Source organism: Protomyctophum parallelum (assembly GCF_964188405.1).
Source record: "Protomyctophum parallelum genome assembly, chromosome: 15".
Taxonomy (NCBI): Eukaryota; Metazoa; Chordata; class Actinopteri; order Myctophiformes; family Myctophidae; genus Protomyctophum; species Protomyctophum parallelum.
The window spans coordinates 31,236,677-31,258,961 of record NC_139710.1 but is presented as its reverse complement, the minus strand read 5'-3'; the positions used below and the strand labels follow the sequence as shown (position 1 = coordinate 31,258,961).

General features: G+C 44.6%; 1 protein-coding gene across 1 annotated transcript in view; it reads right to left on the bottom strand.

Moving 5' to 3' along the window:
• LOC310871801 (uncharacterized protein) overlaps window positions 1-19,150 on the bottom strand; it is a gene marked incomplete at its 5' end in the record, with an annotated part of 153,098 nt that extends 133,948 nt beyond the window's left edge. Inside the window, 3 exons of the mRNA XM_083783436.1 lie at window positions 7,240-8,822; window positions 11,552-11,613; window positions 19,098-19,150. Of these exons, the coding sequence (XP_083639562.1) occupies window positions 7,240-8,822; window positions 11,552-11,613; window positions 19,098-19,150 (1,698 nt within the window). The remainder of the gene's footprint in view (window positions 1-7,239; window positions 8,823-11,551; window positions 11,614-19,097) is intronic.
• Between the last annotated feature and the right edge of the window lie 3,135 nt (window positions 19,151-22,285).

Genomic DNA, 22,285 nt, shown 5'->3' with positions numbered 1-22,285 from the left:
AAAAACAAATCAATAGATGGTATATAGGTGTGTAATAAATCGTATATTACATGTGACATACAACGTTATATATTTTCACCATGTCTAATCCTCCAATTGGCGGCAGTTATGGGGGGGAGGATTTTGATGCAATTATGGCTGGTTACGCCGATGAGGCTACACGTTTATGCGAAAGTACCAATGCATATTTGGCTGAGGCAGCTAAATTATTCCACGATATTTCTTCCGGTGAATCAGATGATGATGATATGGAGTCGTCTGAGGCGAGGGGTGAAACATCTGCTTCTGTTAGTGAGAGATTGTCTCCGGTAGAAGTAGATGGTGGTGGTCATGATCCCGGCACTGTCGACACACTTAGCACCCCTCCTATGGTGGTCGGTATTTCTGTTACAGCTCCTACAGTGCAGTCAGGTGGGGGACTGATCAGAAATCCTGTTAATGTCGGTGGAGTCAGCGTACCAACGGCAGCTAGTCCTATACACGTTGCTGATATAACCAAATTTAATGGTAAAACTCTACGAGCGACTATAAGTTTCTCTGATCTTGAAGAATTGACCGGATTGATTAAGGATCGTATTTCAGTACCAATTAATAGAGCCGTCGAACTCTCAACTCGGGGTCGACACTATGCATAACACTCGATGGCCCATCATTGTCCAGTGGTGTACATACAACCGTAATGAGTGATACCCCCGCTATAACTGACCAGTTTCTAGAGGCTATAATTGCTATATTCAGAGTAATGAAACAATTATGGCTGATTCTGACTTATCCATGCGTATCGATTTAGCATTAGGATCCAGCGGAGCGGGTCGTACAACGCTATCTAGTATCCCCGTACGAGAAGATACGAGAACATCGAGTCCGGTGTAAAGCTATATACAGTCCCGATAATGAGGATAACATTATGTTTTTCACTCTGCATTGCAAAGTATTTGTATCCAACGAATCCGAAACATCACTACGTCAGATTGCTACCGGTATACATACATGCACAGGGCATGCAATCACACATAACGTGACACTTGCAGACATATCGGGGTACGAGGATAAATTTGGTGTAAAAGATAGTCGTTTTTCATCATAATGATAATGGTAAGTAAGCCATTAGTAGTATTCCAGACATCCGATCAGCTACCTATCAGTAAACCCGGTGATTCAACTATACTTGCAGGATGGTCATTACTGCCTGGTGTTGCGACCTCATGCCTTTCATGGTACTGGGTATGCCTGTAATTTCTGTTATAGAGGATTCAACGATCATGCTATGCATTCATGCATAGGGTGCTGTAAAATATGCTTTACGAATTGTCAGCCTCGTATTGGCGAGTGTATTAGGGGTCAGAAGGGAGAGGACCGGACTGGCCCCCAATACTGTGCTGATTGTAATCAGAAATGTAGATCTCCGTATTGCTACGATCAGCATAAGCTGTGTTCGCCTACAGCAGGTTTCGTGGCTTGTGAGAAACTTGTGCGCTGTAAAGATTGTGGTGTGGTTTACAACCGGATAGGAAGTAAAAGAACAGCGGGTGATGAGGGTGTTGCAACCAACCATACATGTACGACACCCACATGTAGGCATTGTAGGCAGTCTTTATTTGCCGGTGTAGAGCATACGTGCTTTATAAAACCTATGAGAAAAAAACCAATCAGTGAGAAATATATCATCTACGATATTGAGACACAAGTTGTCGATGGGGTCCACATCCCTAACTATATATATGCGATGAAACTTGATGGAGACTATAGTTTTAAGGCCTACGGGGTAGATTGTGTGGCAAAATTTGTAGCACATTACAGGAAACCGTTCTTCAAGGGCTATGGCTTTATCGCGCATAATGCATCTGGCTTTGACAATCATGTAGTGCTGAAATATATGGTTGATCAGAGAATTCCTCTGGTCACCATTCTACGAGGGTGTAAGATCATAGCCATGGAAGATACAATATTCAAACAGAACTGGATTGATAGCTACAGTTTTCTTCCCATGAGATTGGCTGATACCCATATATATATATATATGTATGGCTTCAAAATAATTCTATCCACTTTATCCGTATATTATTATACTTCAGCCATATGGAAATAGTCAAGCTCACTCACTACGCAAAATTGTGAGCTATAAAATCATCTTGAGAAATTGTGAAACATTTTCAACATTCTCTCTTACGGGGGTCGGGGGTCTCTGGCACAATTATTATTATTATTATTAGATAGGGGTCCATGCATGGTCAAATACCAATTTGGAGGTCCTTGACATGAAAATGTTTGAGAATCACTGATGTAAGTATATATACAGTATATGGAATTTATTTTGAGACACCTCACACATAATTCATAGATATACACTGGGGGACGTGGAAATGGTTACATAACAAAAGGCATCCTCTTTCTACATCTCTACACCCTGGGTTAAGGGCCATTCACACCAACTAACTATAATGAGAACAAGATTGTTGGCCATTGTCTAGCTAGCGGTACGTTATAGATGTGGTGTGGACGCAGCCAGCCATCCACTTGACTTTTCTTGACCAGCTTTTAAATGCTACGATGTCATGGTGCCCAGATGTCAGAGCAGAGGGCCTTTCCTTGTTTTTCTTATTCAGAGGTCTCATTAAATCTTGCGGTTGGCGTCCATTGAACAGGAGAGAGCTAACTAGCCTGGGGGCCGCGACCCCTCGGGGGGGGGGGGGGGGGGGGGGAGGGGGGGGGGACCCCCAGATTATAAAGAAATTATTATTTTCTTTGCAACTGAATGGCTGGGAAATTTAGAGTTTACAATACATAGTACACATATAGTGCATGCATAAACTACAAGCTCATAGCGTGGCACCGAGTGCTGCACTACGAGCATGTAGATCTGCTATTTTTGAAGAAAAAAAAACATGAAAATCTGGCACACATCTTTGAATATATATTCTTTCAGAGCGAACATTTTTAACTAAAATCTTTGCTTCTCTGGGGACAACATATATTCAGATGGGGGTCGGCGGCCAATTTCATATCTTTTTGGGGGTCGTTAGCCTCGGTACCAGGCTTTCATTTTTGTTGGTGCAAAAATGGAAAGCCTGGAGGAACGCATTGGCCGCTCTGGTCTAAAAGGTCTAAATCTGAGCCGCGACCCGCCCCTCTAGACCAGAAACCTAACACGTTAGCTCAGGCTAGGGGGTCGTTGACATGAAATAGTTTGAGAACCACTGACATAGAAACATGGGTTTTTCATGACAATCATTGATGGCATTCGAAACGGGTGACAGACAGAAACAAATGCTAATAAACTGCCAAAGTATGTGTGTGCTCATGGGAAATCAATGATCAAAGCCCATGTGCCCAATATGCAAATTCAGGTTGACAACTGTAGGACTGTAGGATTTCCCTGAACGTCAACAAAAAATAGACTGTTTGTTTACAGCATTTTTTTCCAAAAAAATATCACTTTTATCATTTTCAACAGAGAGACTTCAAACAGGCTTTCCACTGAAGCTCTGCAGGCACTCTGTTTACTAAGACAAACAAACCGTGTTTATTGGAGAACAACAGCAATAACATTAGATCAGTCCTTCATGTGAAATCAGGCTTTTATTTACTCACAGTTTCCTCTGCGTTGTACCATAGCTACTAGTAACGTTTAATCTGGACGACAGCCTACACCTGATCTACCTGATCTTAGTTGCTTGCCGGTGTCTCGCACCGAAAATAGCCGATCCGCAAAGCTTACAACGCAGTGCGAGCTTGTAGATCGGCTATTTTCTGTGCAGGACACGATCTGCAACCAAGTATAAAGAGTCGTTCACAAACAAGCTCTAAAAATCTAGTTTAACCCATTTAGGCCTGACGACGACATTTAAAAATTATATTTTTTAAATGTATTTATTTCTGGAAAAAAAATCAGTGGTTCTCAATATTTCATGTCAAGGACCCCCAAAAATGTTATGTAATATGCCTCTGACCCCCATATGAAAATGCCTTGTTCCCCCCAGAAGCAAAGATTTGAGTTAAAAACGTTCGCTCTGAAAGAATATTATATATTCAAAGATTTGCGCCAACATTTTCACGATTTTTCTAAAATAGCAGACCTACTATTTGTGGATATAAAGCACTGTATTCATACTGTATGGCCTCAACGGTTGCTCATTTAGAGGTGCTTTCTTTATGTTTGTTGACCTTTGACCCTGCTTTAAAGGTCCCCTGCATTCCTCCGACAGTCACAGACCCTCCTTAGAGGAATCTAACACCGTGCTGCCAGCCCGCTGCACTCTGCTCACACAACTGGCAACCTGCACCAACTATGAGCCGCACTATTTCTAACTGGCAACCATGAACTGTGAGGCTAGCTGACTATTTCTACCCGCGCTGCTAAAAAGAAAACACACACAGACACACACACACACACACACACACATTTGCCTTCGACACTAGTGGAGAGAGCTTGCACAGTACATCGTCTATTTTGGCCAAATGTTCACCTATCTTCGCCACATGTTTTTTTTTGTCTATTTTTCCCCTTTTGAGAAACTTGCCCCAGAACGTCGGGGACACTATGGTGGTTCATTTGAAAGAATCAAAAGGACCAATAAAAAGGTCAATAATTCTCCAGCCGAGAGAGAGATGTCTGCACTCTACACAGAGAAAGAGAGAGAGAGAGAGAGAGAGAGAGAGAGATGTCTGCACTCTACACAGAGAGAGTGAGAGAGATGTCTGCATACACAGAGAGAGAGAGAGAGAGATGTCTGCACTCTACACAGAGAAAGAGAGAGAGAGAGAGAGAGAGAGAGAGAGAGAGAGAGAGAGAGAGAGAGAGAGAGGAGAGAGAGAGAGAGAGAGAGAGAGAGAGAGAGATGTCTGCACTCTACACAGAGAGAGAGAGATGTCTGCACTCTACACAGAGAGAGAGATGTCTGCACTCCACACAGAGAGAGAGAGAGATATGTCTGCACTCCCACACAGAGAGAAAGAGAGAGAGAGAGAGAGAGAGAGATGTCTGCACTCTACACAGAGAAAGAGAGAGAGAGATGTCTGCACTCTACACAGAGAGAGAGAGAGTAGAGAGAGAGAGAGAGAGAGATGTCTGCACTCCACACAGAGAGAGATGAGAGAGAGAGAGAGAGAGGAGAGAGAGAGCAGAGAGAGAGAGAGAGAGAGAGAGAGAGAGAGAGATGTCTGCACTCTACACAGAGAGAGTGAGAGAGATGTCTGCATACACAGAGAGAGAGAGAGAGAGATGTCTGCACTCTACACAGAGAGAGAGAGAGATGTCTGCACTCTACACAGAGAGAGAGAGAGATGTCTGCACTCCACACAGAGAGAGAGAGAGAGATGTCTGCACTCCACACACAGAGAGAGAGAGATGTCTGCACTCTACACAGAGAAATAGAGAGAGAGAGAGAGAGAGAGAGAGAGAGAGAGAGAGAGAGAGATGTCTGCACTCTACACAGATAGAGAGAGAGAGAGAGAGATGTCTGCACTCTACACAGAGAGAGAGAGATGTCTGCACTCTACACAGAGAGAGAGAGATGTCTGCACTCCACACAGAGAGAGAGAGAGATGTCTGCACTCTACACAGAGAGAGAGAGAGAGATGTCTGCACTCTACACAGAGAGAGAGAGATGTCTGCACTCTACACAGAGAGAGAGAGATGTCTGCACTCCACACAGAGAGAGAGAGAGATGTCTGCACTCTACACAGAGGGAGAGAGATGTCTGCACTCTACACAGAGAGAGAGAGATGTCTGCACTCCACACAGAGAGAGAGAGAGAGATGTCTGCACTCTACACAGAGAGAGAGAGAGAGATGTCTGCACTCTACACAGAGGGAGAGAGATGTCTGCACTCTACACAGAGAGAGAGATGTCTGCACTCCACACAGAGAGAGAGAGATGTCTGCACTCTACACAGAGAGAGAGAGATGTCTGCACTCTACACAGAGAGAGAGAGATGTCTGCACTCTACACAGAGAGAGAGAGATGTCTGCACTCCACACACAGAGAGAGAGAGAGATGTCTGCACTCTACACAGAGAGAGAGAGAGATGTCTGCACTCTACACAGAGAGAGAGAGATGTCTGCACTCCACACAGAGAGAGAGAGAGAGAGAGATGTCTGCACTCCACACAGAGAGAGAGAGAGATGTCTGCACTCTACACAGAGAGAGAGAGAGAGAGAGAGGAGAGAGAGAGAGAGAGAGAGAGATGTCTGCACTCTACACAGAGAGAGAGAGAGAGAGAGAGAGAGAGGAGATGTCTGCACTCTACACAGAGATAGTGAGAGAGAGATGTCTGCACTCTACACAGAGAGAGAGAGAGAGAGATGTCTGCACTCTACACACAGAGAGAGAGAGAGAGAGAGAGAGATGTCTGCACTCTACACAGAGAGAGAGAGAGAGAGAGAGAGAGAGAGAGAGAGATGTCTGCACTCTACACAGAGAGAGAGAGAGAGAGAGAGAGAGAGAGATGTCTGCACTCTACACAGAGAAATAGAGAGAGAGAGAGAGAGAGAGAGAGAGAGAGATGTCTGCACTCCACACAGAGAGAGAGAGAGAGTGTCTGCACTCTACACAGAGAAATAGAGATAGAGAGAGAGAGAGAGAGAGAGAGAGAGAGAGAGAGAGAGAGAGAGAGAGAGAGAGAGGACATGTCTGCACTCTACACAGAGAGAGTGAGAGAGATGTCTGCACTCTACACAGAGAGAGAGAGAGAGAGAGAGATGTCTGCACTCTACACAGAGAGAGAGAGAGAGAGAGATGTCTGCACTCTACACAGAGAGAGAGAGAGAGAGAGAGAGATGTCGTCCACTTCAAAGTGGGTCAGATCAGTCATTTAGCACAGTGGTGTATAACGAGTTGTCAAGGGCTCAACAAAACAACACAAAAGAATAGTGAGCGAAGAAACGGCCCGAAAGCAATATAAATAAATATGTCGGTTGTTAAAAGACATCAATCTATCACAGGTTAAAACAAACGCCTTGGCTCATGAAGAAGAAGCCAATCATAATATAAACACATACTATAGGCTACTGTACATGTGGCAGCTGGGGCCTAACACGCAGAGAGACTCACTCACTGGGCTGGACAAGCGCTCTGTGTGTGGGTGTGTGCGTGCGTGCGCAGTACACACACACACGCACACACACACACACACACAAGTTTGTATTACTATACTTGTGAGGATTATACACACATTCTTCCAGGTAAGGGGGTGCAATTATTTTTTCTTGTTTTCTATTATTATTATTTTTTCCACTCACCTCCGGTCCTGGTTCTCCCTTTAGTCCCGGTGGTCCAGGTCCAGCCAACAGTGAGAACTGGGTCGGTTCCGAGTCAAACGTTTGGAAGCCATCGGTTGCAGCCGGAGTGACCGGAGGAAGCCCGGTGGGTCTGGTGGTCGCTCCTAGTCCTGCCCGGGGTTTATTTGGTGTGGGTCTGGTGGTCGCTCCTAGTCCTGCCCGGGGTTTATTTGGTGTGGGTCTGGTGGTCGCTCCTAGTCCTGCCCGGGGTTTATTTGGTGTGGGTCTGGTGGTCGCTCCTAGTCCTGTCCGGGGTTTATTTGGTGCCAGTGTGGTCAGCTCCTTCTCGTGCATAGTAAGGTCAGCCCTTGAAGACCCCCGTGGTGTGGAGGCCAAAGCCGTGGTCCGGAGGAGACGCGGCCTCGCCGCCGTGGTTGACGTGGCGGGCGAAACCCGGCCGCTCGCCGCCGCAGAGGGCTTCCGGACTTTAGCGCCCTCGCCCACTTGCCCTCGCAGCAGCAACGTCGTTTTTGGAGTCCGAAGGGACGCGGTGACTGTTTGAGTGGCAAACGGACGCGGGCGTTCCAAACCTGGGTCGGGCGGCGGCGGTTCAGATGCCCGGTTCAGAGGAGGAGGAGGAGGCGTCGTGACCGACCTCGGGGTGCGGGACGTCCGGGATGAAAAGGTATTGCTCAACGTTAAAGCGCGACCAGTCGTAAAAAAGCCCTTAGTCCTGATCCTCCCCTCAGTCCAGTCCTTAGTCCTGATCCTCCCCTCGCTCCAGTCCTTAGTCCTGACCCTCCCCTCGGTCCAGGCCACGCTAGGCGGCGTATGGCCCGTTTGGGATAAACCCGTCAGTGGCAGCGATGGGGGGGTGCTGTGGGTGACCGTCCCGTTGGGGTGTCGTTGTAGGGAATACAGAGGTAGGAGGGCCCCAAACACGGAGGGCCGGTAGGTGTCGGCCTCTCTGCAGTGTCTCTTGATGTGATCACAGTAGTTCTGCGCTGCCTCGGCGGCGGGGTAGATGTCAAACTGACAGACGGCGCCCTCGAAGGGCACAGAGTTCTGGTTCTTCTTGCCCAGGAGGAACGAGCCCTCCGGGTCCAGGGCCCGTTCCTCCTCTCTGGCGGAGGAACCTCGCAGGTCCGCGTAGGCGCTCGTCTTCCCGCAGTCGGCGTAGAAGGAGACCCGCGGGCCTCGGATGTCCAGCGCCAGGCTGTGCCACCGGCCGTCGTGGACGTCGTAGGGGAAACTCACAGAGTTCCCCCTCGTCCCCGGGCCGTGGACCACGACCCGGCCCGGGGTCAGCTGGACCCCCAGCTGCAGCTTCTTCCTCTTGGACAGCACGGCGAACAGGAAGGCGCTGTTGACGCGATGCGACGTCAGGCTGACGACCAGGGAGAGGGAGAGGTTGGCGGTGGTGGCGTTTTCGCCTAAGTAGGCGGGCGGGAGGACGGAGCGCAGCGGCGCCTGGATCCGTGCGCGCTGCGTGAGGATGATGGCGCCGGACTTGACGAGGATGACGCCGCTGGGGACCGGGCCCGCCGCCCCCCCGGCCCCCCGCCGCCGCCCGCTGAGCCCGAGCTGCCGCAGGACGTCCACATCTAGGAGGAGACAACGGCAACACGTCAGCAAGGAAATGGGTATATGTGATTAACCCATTCTGACCTGAGATCAGATTCTAAAAATGTCTGTTTGAAAATGACAGTTTTCTGAAAAAGCTATGTTTCTATGTCAGTCGTTCTTCGATTCTTCTAAAATAGCAGACCTACAAGCTCGTAGCGCGCCACTCAGTGGCGCGCTATGAGCTTGTAGATCTGCTATTTTTTAATAGCTAAAGCATAACATAATGCTAAGACCAAAAGGGGTAAATTTGACTGAGGGACTGCTATTGGACTTTTTTTAATTTTTTAATTTTCATGTCATATGAAAGCAGGGAATCATAGCTTCAAATTGACATATTGGTTGTTCAGTTTGACCCACCGGTTTTGGAGATATGGCTTATAGCGTAATTAATGTCTTGCAGAGAAACAGCGAGTTGAGAAAACTTCTGTGGTCTCTAACATTTCACCTAGCTACATGTTTAAGCATTTATTTAATATTTACATGTCGATTTCAGCTCTGGCACTTATTTCAGACATGCTCTAGTATGTGAAGAGTCTGCCTGTGCTATTAACTCATTTTGGGAAAAAAGTGTGCGCGATGGCAGGCTCTCAGTCAAATCTGTTCACATATGTCAGGGTCAGCAGCTGTCAATACGAAATGTGTTGATCTGTGGCTAATGATGTTACTGTGTTTATGTACAGTATACTTAACCGAGAGGAATATGTACTCGTTTTTTATTAGGAATATGTACTCGTTCTTTATTAGGAATATGTACTGTTTTTTTTATTAGACAAGCAGTAGCAGGAGTGCCTTCTTATGTAACAGTTGAGTCGAGGCCAAGCAAACGTCTGAAAGACTAATAACGTGATTTGGTCTAATTCCCTCTTGTAATAAAGTGAAACAACATAGACAACGAGACTAAAGGAAAGTATATGTAAAAAAAGCAAAGACAAGTCCGACAAAGAAAACCACCAGAATTATAATCATCAACATTATTGATGGCAAAAATTGATCATTTTTACTCGCCGGGTTACATTAACACAGCCTTTCGAGAGTTTATATTACATTAACATTGCCATTTGGCTAATGTTCTCAGACAGCACATCTCATTTGTCTTTATAACTGCATTCATATCTTTATATAAAAGATAAAGTACCGTACTGTACGAGTGTACAGTACGTCATGACGAGAGTTCAGTTTAGCTGGGAAGTAGGCCTTAAATCTAAACAGTTCCCACAGAAAAATGTGCGGCATGTATATGTACACGCTTTACAGTAAACATAACCTTGAAGCCCACAGTGCAACGCCAACAGAATAAAGACCATATTTTGTTTCGTCGTATGAGTTACACAAAGTATAATGTTTCACAGTTAGACTTTTGACTGAAACTGTAAATCTGTCTGTTATCATAAAAACTGCTGCCACAGCAAATGAGCAGTAGTATCAAACAAAAGGCTTTGCGTGTCAAGCAGAAAATAAGAAACCTAACTAGATGGGAATGATTTAACCCATTCTGGGCGGGAACCCCTTTTGGTGTTTTAAGCATTATTTAAAACTTTAACTGTTGAAAAATAGCAGATCTACAAGCTCATAGCGCGGCACCGAGTGGCGCGCTACGAGCTTGTAGGTCTGCTATTTTTGAAAAATCGTGAAAATGTAGCACAAACCTTGGGACTGTTCTTTCAGAGCGACCGATTTTAACTTGAATCTTTGCTTCTTGGGAGGGGTCCCTGGAATAACATTTTCAGATGGGGGTCGGCAGCAGCCAGTTACATATAATTTTTGGAGTCCTTGACATGAAATATTGAGTGATATAGGCCTAGGTATTCCAGGTATTTCAGAAAACTGTCAGAATTTAGAAGACATTAAAGGTCAAAATGGGTTAATAAGTATGAGGACTTCAATCCCGTGGAAACGTCAGTGAGTGGACGAGTGCTGGACGACCGGATCAACCCTCTCAGATGTCCGCGTGCATTCGATATGTCTAAACAACAATGCTTTGACAGAACGCAGCTCAAATATCGATGCTTTTTCGGCGTCCTTAATGCGAAACAAATGTCCGCCAGGCGGAATTGAGAGACGGCGAGAACATGAACTGTAGTTCATCAACTGAAAGAAAAGTGTAGCCCGCCAGTCAGGAAGGGATGGAAACCCCGTACAGTGTGATGGAAACCCCGTACAGTGTGATGGAAACCCCGTACAGTGTGATGGAAACCCCGTAACAGTGTGTGTCGCCAGGGAAGGCCGGATGGAGAGCATAGTCACAGAACCGCACATGGAAAACGCATCAAGAAGAACCTTAAACAGGAACAAAAACCCTTCCGTCGACTGCTGGATTCCTCTTTGCTAAATATAACGGCCTTTCATTGAGAATATTATATTTCACTTTTTGGCCACGATCATTTTTTTTGTCACCGGCGATCACTGGATCATTCTTCTGTATTCTGAGGGTTGATCAAAGTTCACGTTGATTCAGAACCAGTGTACCCACAGTAAAATGAGTTTGAATGTACACGGTTAGAGTTAAATTAAAGCTGCAATTCGTAACTGTTACTGTATCTCCTACTTGGGATTCCCCTGATCACCTGCAGTTACATTCTTGGATGCAGGCGCAGGTTTCAAGGATGTTTAACGCTGTTGCGTTGCCGGTATAGTCCCGCACTATGTGATAATGTTAATGTAATGTGTTCTCACTCCCAAATCGTCAAGACATTTTTCAAGTACTCACCTTCAGTATGTGCTTGTGCAAGTCCCAGACAATACAGTACGGTCCAAAGAATCAGAGCTCTCCTGTTGGATATTGTACAAGAGAAATACAATCGGTTAAGACAAAATGTACAGATATAATCCGTTGTGCAAAACTCATAATAAAACAGAGGAAGGTTGGGTGACACAACAATTTACCGAGACTGATATCTACCCTCTGAAGTTCAATTTGTATTCTAAAATCATCTTAATCCACTCATTATTCATTATTTTGTCATGGGGTTAGATTAACTACCCTACAGGAGCAGTGATGGACATGCTGTGAGCTTGCAGATCAGCTATTTTTTAATCAAATAAATATAAAATAGGGCTTAATTGGATCTATGTTTTGTAGCAATAATTAAAATCTAAAAAGTAACTTAAAGTTTTCAAATAATTGAAGCGGAGAAGAAAAGCACAACATGTGATGGTGAGATGTAGTGGAGTAAAAGTATAAATGATTGAGAACTGGAAACCCTCAAGTGATATCACCTCAAAGTTGTACTTGAGTCCAAGACCACTGGTCACAGGCAGGGCCAGTTAACCCATTCTGGGCAGGAACCCCTTTTGGTGTTGTGTGTAAGCATGATGTTACAGTATATACCTTTAGCTGGTGAAAAATAGCAGATCTACAAGCTTGTAGGTCTGCTATTTTTGAAAAATCGTGAAAATGTGCCTCAAATCTTTGAATATATATTATTATTACAGAGTGAACATTTTAACTCAAATCTTTGCTTCTGGGGAGGTCCCTGGAACAACATTTTTTCAGATGGGGGGGCAGAGGCAAAATATATGTAATTATTATTACATATAATTTTTGGGGTCGTCGACGTGAAATATTGAGCACCACTGATAAGAGAAACATGAGGGTTTTTCAGAAAACTGTCAGGATTCTGAAGACATTTTTTAATAAGCTGCCCGCCACAGGAGTCTGCCTGGCAACAGGCTGGGTTGAGCACTTCCCAAGTGGGACTGTCCCAGAAGCACATCCACACACATATCACACAGCGTTATCTTCACAGAGCAGTGCAATGCCAACATTTAGAGATTGGGAATTGGTACAGAGAAGCTCAACACCCCCCTAAAACACCCCTCCCCCGGTAACATTTAAACCCCTTAAAAACGCCCTATATATACTTTGACAAAGACATATTTGCCTTTTAGTTTTATGTCATGCACTAATTAGGCATGAAAGTGGTTGAATTTGATAGTGGACTGACTGGATGTATACACCCTGGGTGCCTTCCATAGACTCCTCTCCACTCCGGTCAAATACAAGATGAGAGGTGACCGGGCCTTTGCTCTGGAACAGCCTCTACCCCTCCACATTCGCTCTGCTGTTTTTAAGTCCCTATTGAAGACTCACTTTTTCTCTGTGGCCTTCGACAATGCCCGATTATGTAAATGGTATACTGTTCTATAGCTCCATTCGACAGGCAGCCTCTGTAGACATTTTTGAAGCACAGCTCAAGACCCACTTCTACAACATTGCTTTTAATTGATCTTTTATTTTTTGTTATTCATGTCCTCACTGTATTGCATTACTGCTTGTTTTTTAATGTTTATGCCTTGCTTTTTTTTCTTTTCTTTTTTTCTCCATTGTTCTGTAAAGCACTTTGAGCTGCATTTCATGTCATGAAAGGTGCTATACAAATAAAGTTGTATTATTATTATTATTATTATTAATTATTATTTTGTCTTCCCGTTCCTCCATATTGTTGTGCCATGCACTTTTGTCATGTTTGTCATGTACTGTTCTGTCTTTTCCATTTTGTTAATCTTATGTTCAGCACTTTGGTCGACCATAGGTCGTTGTGATACAGTACGTGCTATATAAATAAAGTTTGAGTTGAGTTGAGTTGAGTTGAGAGTCATGTGGTACAGGTCGACGGCGTAAGTGGCGGCTAAGTAAAAAGTGTCGTAAAACCTTAATTGGTTACAGTAACGCAACAAATAACCCATCATCTGTGGAAATAATTTACTTTAGTGGTTTCCCTTAACACACTGAGGAGGACTTTAGTTCCCATGGCCCATAAGCCTCAGCAGTCAATGCATTCTCAATGGTGGGAGAAAGTGATTGCTACTCCAACACCCATCATGCTATGCCAGTCAGAGCCACTACAAACCACAGAGACACCAAACCACTGGTCAACCACAGAGACACCAAACCACTGGTTCAACCCAGGGCTCCAGACTAACTTTTTTCACCACCGTCCCGGAACCGTCCCAAAATACAATTTGAACCATCCCGAAGTAAATGTATACCGTCCCGGGGGAAGAAAAGTACAAAAAAGCACCACTCAAATTGTGAAATTAATAACTGTATTCCTATTGTAATAGAAATACAATTAAGCCAAACAAATAATGTACTGTATTGAATACATGCAGACAGTACATTATTTGTTTGGCTTCATGTTTCTTCTGTAGATACATTGATTTAGTCAAAATGCTCCCAGATGAAAAATAGGGCTTGGTTAAAAATGTTAATCGAATTAATCAGAGGCTTTGTAATTAATTAATCTAAATTAATCATATTTTAATCGCATATCAATATTCGACCTGAGAACAGTGATATTTATTTTCAAATGGATTTTGTTATTTTGGTGTAGCCTACCAGTGAATCAATGAATAGTGACTACAGTAGCTTATAAAACTTTGGTGTAGGCTACTTGGTCAAAGACCAACAGATAACGTGCAGCAATGCAGGTATATGAATACTCAAATGTCTATTACATGGTTGGCATGAGAAAACAAATAAAAACAACTTTATTAGGGGGAATACTAAGACGAAGGATCAATAAATAATAATAATAATAAATACAATCAATAGAAACTGTGTAATGAGAGCGTTTTGGGGTGTGCATTCCACCGTGTTGGGGCAGCAATTCCAGAACAATCTGAGCATTAGAAAACATCTGTTGCTTCAGAGGATATATACCAACATATTATTTAATGTCGATGCCAGCTAGCAAGCCTAGCATGGAAGCTAACGTTAAATGTTGCTGTAGTGTAGCCCCATGTCCATATGGAACCTTTCTGTGGCACACAACCATGGTTTTAACCAGGCTTCCAACCGATAGTTTTTCAATCTAAATGTCCCATCCACGGGGCAAAAGCAATATAATTCCTATGATTCCGTTGGGTGAATGTAGTGTGTGCGTTGTTGTTGCTGTTGTCAACTGTCTGACTCTGACGGCACGGCAAATTCTCATGCTGCTCATCGCTGCACACGAAATGCGCATTTTCAGTGTAAAAACTCCTCTCGTCCCGAAACCGTCCCGAATGAGATACATTTACGTCCCAAATAGATATTTTAAGGTCCCCGGGACGTCGGGACGCCGTTAATCTCGAGCCCTGCAACCACAGAGACACATCATGATGACTTTGGTTCAACACTCTTGTTTTGTTCTTCTACGCGCCTACACAGCATTCCTCACCCACTCTTCTTTATCCCCGACAGGTCGCAACGGCCGAAGGCGGATTCAAATAGAATTTACGTTCCCGTGAGAAGCACGAGAAGCACCGCATAGCAACTTGTCAACTTGACAACTTATTTTGGCACGCGATTCCTTCACTCCTTGCTGAATGTTAATAACTGATATTAATAATAATAACCTTCACATATAATGATAAGGAAGTTAATTTGTACAGTTCAACCTCACAACGAAACGCTATTAAAACACGGCAAGGATATTATTATAAAAGCCCTTCCTTCTGATGAATTGCGCACTGCACCTTTGCAGAGGTAAAAAATAAAAGAGCTTTATTGATTACTGGGGTGATTGATTCCCTGCCCTGAGTGTCCTCCAGCCTCCACTGTCCCACTATCGGATTATTTGGAAAGCAAATGGAATAATGGACAATTGGACATCATGGACACAGATTAAATCCATCCATCCAACCAGAGTGTTGCCTTTATTTACTGAGGGTTAATCCGTGTTTGGATTAATCATTGCTCTATTGGTCGGAAATGCTAGATTTAATCCAGCCGTTTCCTCATCAAATGGTACAGTAAGACTTAGTAGGCTATTCTGTGTGTGGTGTTCATGTGATCAATATACAGTAGCCTACATTATTATAAATTAATACCACGACACAAATGGAGGCAGGTAGGTGCTCATGCAGCGACATTAAGGCACGATAGTCTATTTAAATCATTACGTGAAACTTTGGCTGAGTCTGTCAACATGCTGAGTGACCTAATAATTCAGCTCTGGATGCAACTGATAGCCTATACAAAACAAATACAAATACAAACCAGTGGAATTTGCATCATGTCTATATGTGACCGGATTTGACTGAGAGACGGCCATCACGCAAACGCCAGCTTTTCACCAGAGGAGAAAAACTATTTTCTCCCCTTTTTTTCAAAATGAGTTAATAGCACAGGCATACTAGTATAGAGCATGTCTGAAATCTACATGTAATATGAAATAAATGCTTAAACATGTAGCTAGGTGTAATGTTAGAATCCACAGAAGTGAACCTTTCGAAACTTTTTGTTTTCTCAACTCACTGTTTCTGCAAATATAATATATTTTGGTAGGTCACCCTCCGAGCTGACGTGGAAATTAGCAGACTGTACGACCAATGTCAAATGATGAATTCCACACACAACGTGGGAATAGTCACCAACGGTGTTGGTTGGTCGGGCACGTGACATCATCAGGGAGCACGTGACATCATCAGGGAGCACGTGACATCATCAGGGAGCACGTGACATCATCAGGGGGCACGTGACATCATCAGGGATGGCATGGAGATCCCCCCCCCCTCTGTATATAGCATAATATATACCGTACTATAATAATACAGATTCCATTATGATTGGCTACGATACTGGCTTCTAAAGTGTGTGGGAGTGGCCCATGTTGCACAAAATGCCACAAATCACGAACACGGCGTCCCATCTGCTTCACATCTGAATGACACGTCTACGCATTTAGAGCCAAAAGTGATTGCACTACTTACACACCCATAGGGGTGCCACACATGTTACAAGTGTCACTGTCTGTTGCGCACACACACACACACACACACACACACACACACACACACACACACACACACACACACACACACACACACACACACACACACACACACACACACACACACACACACACACACACACACACACACTTGTTTACCATTTAATCGTCTCATGAGTCATGTGACAATGACCATTGGTAACAGGGGTTTGTACTCCATACACTTTGCCTATAATTAATAAATATAAATATCTGGGTGAAGCCATATTATTGCTTACAAAAATGCCACATACTGCATCACATGGATTGAGCAGTGCACCTCAAACTGCTTTCGCTTCTGCCCAATGAAAACAAAATGAACAGTTTACACCTGTTACAACCTCAGACACAAGTACCAACATTGGCACAGGGGGAGGGTGGTCACAGTGGCACACTGGCATGAGTGTGTGAGAGAGATCTTTTATTTTAATATTAGGAAGTATTAAAAAAAGTTTAGTCTGTGAAATGAAGTCCCCTCACAACACATACTGTACACCCTTGCACATAATTCTACATTCACTCAAACTCTGGGCTCTGAGTCTGTGTGAAACCAAATAGGCCACATAAAAAGGTTATGTATTGTATAGCCTATGGAGAATGGACAATCAGAATCAGATGGGGATATTACATAGATATGCGGCACACTGATTATCAAGAAAATTAAAACATGGCACGTCATGTCAAAAAGATTGCCGACCCCTGGTTTTATACTGTCTGCTGTTCAAACTGTTTCTAAATCAACAGTTTAGTTTACACTGTCTGCTGTTCAAACTGTTTCTAAATCAACAGTTTAGTTTACACTGTCTGCTGTTCAAACTGTTTCTAAATCAACAGTTTGGTTTACACTGTCTGCTGTTCAAACTGTTTCTAAATGAACAGTTTGGTTTACACTGTCTGCTGTTCAAACTGTTTCTAAATGAACAGTTTAGTTTACACTGTCTGCTGTTCAAACTGTTTCTAAATGAACAGTTTAGTTTACACTGTCTGCTGTTCAAACTGTTTCTAAATGAACAGTTTAGTTTACACTGTCTGCTGTTCAAACTGTTTCTAAATGAACAGTTTGGTTTACACTGTCTGCTGTTCAAACTGTTTCTAAATGAACAGTAATAGTTTACACTGTCTGCTGTTCAAACTGTTTCTAAATGAACAGTTTGGTTTACACTGTCTGCTGTTCAAACCCTTTCTAAATGAACAGTTTAGTTTACACTGTCTGCTGTTCAAACCCTTTCTAAATGAACAGTTTAGTTTACACTGTCTGCTGTTCAAACTATTTCTTGCGCAGCTTTTCTCTCCAATGCGAGGAGGAGAGCACCTTTCTATTTTCACACTACACATTTGCAGAAACGTGTGTGTGTGTGTGTGCGTGTGTGTGTGCGTGTGTGTGCGCGTGTGTGTGTACATGTGTGGTTCATAATAACCGCAAATGTTTTCAGTTATATGATGCAACTTTTTTTTGTATCTTCTCTCTCTCCCTCTCCCATTTCGCCCACCACTGGCCAACCGGATAGCGAGCGGAGTGAGTGAGATGCACTGTGGGTCGGTCAGGACAGGACAGGACAGGAGAGAGGAGGAGGAGGAGGAGGAAGAGTGAGTCTTTCTCTCCTCCTCTCGTAAATCCAGACCGGTTCAAATCACTCCCAGGCAGAACCATTGGCAGTCCATCCTCATCCACGCAGCATTAAGACTCAGTGCAGCGCTTATACCTTCCTCCTCTTCTTCTTCCTCCTCCTCCTCCTCCTCCTCCTCCTCCATATGTTCCAAACTGTTCAACAACTATATACACAAATGCAATTAGCCTATAATTCTATCCCCAAAGTGTGGTCCTGGTTGGGGTTCTAAATGGACCCTTGCAGGTCTGTAACACTGGCAGTGTACAAAATAAATACTATTTGAATGCTCCCAGTCTGTGCGTCCTTGAAATTTAAAGTTTGAGACTCCTGTAGCCTTTTGAAGTAGATATAGCTGCCTATAGCTGTCACATCATGGCCACATTATAATAGCCATTATAATAGTCCAAAACACAGATTCCTCATAGAGGCTTAAGAAACATATACAGCATGTGCAGTCTACTTTTACAGACAGTCTAGGCTATATTATAGCCTATAACTCATTTAGCTGCAAATGCATTAAAACAAAATGACATGAGATTCAGCTACACTAAGCTACTATATAAGCTGTGCCCTAGTTTTGTTCTGCTTTTAACTGTGTTCTTGTACTGTTTTTAACCTGTACGGCGACCTTGAGTGCCCTGAAAGGCGCCTTATAAATAAAAAATATTATTATGATTATTTAAGGGAACTTGAACGTTGACAGTTCATTCACTGATAGAAGTAGAACTGTAGCCTATGCTGTTTACGTCGCAGACCCCCCCCCTGTGCTGTGCTGTGTGACCACGGCTATATAGCTCCTGAGTTTATGAACCGGATAAACCCAAATAAATAGAGAATAGGACACTTGTTTGGACAGTTCTTATAATGTGTAACAGCTCTGACTACTCACCCCCAAACTCCAGCTGCTTTCACTTTGGAGCGCGGGGCATTGTCCGGCTCCATAGCGGTTACTTCATTCTTTTACTACAACAGAAACAGTCCAGACGTGGCAGAAAAAACGCGCAAAGTTTTTCCATTCCAGGTGCTCCTTGGCGGGGGGGGAAGAGGGGGGGGGGGGGGGAAGAGGGGCCAAAAAAAGAGCACTCAACAGAAGGTGTGTTTCAATATCTACAGTAGGCTATATAAAATCACATGCAAAATGTCACTTGTGCAAAAAATGTCTCTTCCCTCATTGCCTTAATCCTTCTCCAGCAGATGACACAACAAGGAACAAGCATGCTTCTCCTCTCCTCTCCTCCACTCAACTCAACCACCAACCAGCTCCACCTGTGACTGTCTGACTGACTGAGTGTTGTTCCGTGTGGGAAATAAACGGGGCTTACGTTACATTTCAGGAGAAAAAAGGTATTTTTTTTTAGTCCGCTGGCTGAAAACGGGAACGACTTTACCGCTGCTGCCACTGCATGGGATGATACGAGCCGCCCTGTGAGTGTGTGTCGACGTCTTTAGAAAAATGCAAGTGATTGTGGAGTGGAGAGAGAGAGAGAGAGAGAGAGAGAGAGAGAGAGAGAGAGAGGGGGGGGGGGGGGGGGGGGGGGATTCTTGAGTGAGAACCGGCGGGGGACGGGGAACACCTCCCTCTGTCGCCCGTAGCTGACATCCAGGGAAACTAGTGTGCAGAGGGGAGGAGAGGAGAGGAGAGGAGAGGAGAGGGGGGGGGGGGGGGGAGGGGAGATGAGGGAGGAGAGGAGAGGAGAGGGGAGGGGAGGGGAGGGGAGGGGAGGGGAGGGGAGGAGAGGAGAGGAGGTGTGTCTTGAAAGCAGATGGCTCTCAAATTGCACGTGGTGAACGGGGCAGAAAATGCTGTCTAAGCAAACTGAAGTAAAAACGCATGTTGTTATGAATTATAACACCCCCACCGCAGAGACCATGTGCAATGCATGAGACTGTCCAGGCATGGAGTGGAGTGGGTGTCAAACCTTTATTATTATTTAATTTCACAAGGAGGGTCCATTTAGAGTAGACTCATATGTTATTGGACAATGATTATTGGTCATCATTTAACACTTAAGCCTTATTTTCCTAGAGTTTGTGACATGTTGTAGATGTGGTATTTTCATATAAATCTGCAGAGTATAGTTTTTCCAATGGATTCCTCCCATCATGATTGGCAAAGTAGGCCTACTAACTTCAGGGCCAGTCTTTGCTATGGGCATGCTGGGCAATAGAGGGTATGCACGTGACATCATTGTACCTGGAAGTTATGCGGAACGCCCACTGAGTGGCAAAAAACTACTTTCTGGCCTTGACAACCCATTCATCATAAAAGAAAAGTCCTGTCTGATTGCACTAAACAATGTTAAACTCACCAACATTGCAGCTGAACGAAAGCTTGAATTATCCTCTTTCTATCTGCAAAGTTTTTGTTTCATGAAAATCCACCATAGAAACGTTATGAGCTACTTTCTGTCAAGAAATGCCCTGCATTTGATTATTTTTCTAAGTGTCAAAGTTTGGAAGTGCTTGTTTTCAACAACACAACATTTTGCTGCCTCCTGCATTATGTGACATTTAGAAACAGGTGGTACGCAGGACGGTTGAGTGATTTCCAACGAGCGCTTCCAAACTCCAACACTCCATGCTGCTCAATGTGTTGCCACTCAGTCTAGATGAGGGGGGGTGTGTCCTGATGGGAAAACCATGCATGTGCATTCTCTCTAATGCCCAGGGCGCCAACTCCAAGTCACTGCATGGGACGCCAAGCCACTGCCAGGTAAATACATTTCTACCTCACTACCCATCAACCCATGTGTCAGTCAGTAAGAGGGGGGTTGCCCAGAGCGCCCAGCCCCATCCCTGTCTAACTAAGGTGTCATACAAATACAGTAAAAAGTACAATAATTTGTCTCAAAGATGTAGTGGAGTATCAAGAAATGGAAATATTTGAGTACTTGTGCAGTACTTCAGTATACGTATATATCCATTACAACCACCGGTGGTGTCGTGTGCTGTGAAATTATTCTTGCCAAAATAAGGTCCTCTTTGACCCGCCCTCGGCAAACACGCCAACGACCCCAGAGTGTCCAGGGGAGACCCAACAGAGCAGCGATTCAGACCGCCTGCAACAGGATCTGTGCGCGTCGCTCTCACACACACAGAGAGGATCTGTGTGCGTCGCTCTTACACACACAGAGAGGATCTGTGCGCGTCGCTCTTACACACACAGAGAGGCCTCTCATGGTCCGTTCCCGCATAGGAGGGCCAAGGAATGGAGTGAGTGCACACCGTCTCCAAAGAGCACTTCCCATGTACCTGCTTTACATGTCGGATGTTAGCTTTTTCTTCTTTTTTTTTTAAGATATTTTTTTGCGGCTTACGCCTTTTATTGGTTTTTTGAAGGGACAGACAGTAGGCTGACAGGAAACGGGAGAGAGATGCGGGGGGGGAAGACATGCAGTAAAGGCCGTGTCGGGCTCTGGAGTCGAACCCGCGGCACACTGCGACTGGATTACCAGTCGGGTGCCCAGACGGTTACGCTACCGCCTGGGCGATGTTGGCTTTTGTTATACCTCATATTCACTGGTGGAAGAAGATTTATTATCCGATTTATTTTTTACTTGAAGGTATATTCAGTGATTTCACTTAATTTCAAATATCACTTATTTTTTTTGTTTTGTTGTGATAATTCTCCCTACTATAGAGTGTGCTGACCATATAAGGAGTTCCTCCCTGTCCCCAGTTAACCCTGGGGGGGGGGGGGTCAAAAAACCTTAGGTTTCGTTTTTGGATAGAGAGGGGCCTTATCCGCCAATCATGATCGAGCAGGGGCGGGTGTGTGGTGTGTGTGCTGTTGTCCCCCCCCCCCCCACTGTAGTGCGTGTGCATGTGCACATCTTGTTACCGGGGTGGATGTTTTTTTTTTTTCAAATCACCTAAATCACTGAATGATCCTTTAACCAATAGGCGGCCCACGGGCCATTTGCGCCCCGCGGAGCGCCCCTTGTGGCCCCTGGAGTCCCCCAGATATAAATGGCAATAAATGGGGGTCAGTAGCCTATGCATGTCAAACTGGGCATCCTTTTCAAATCGACCTCCCGCGTGCGGACTCGGCCCCCAGCCTGGTACCGTAGTCAAAAT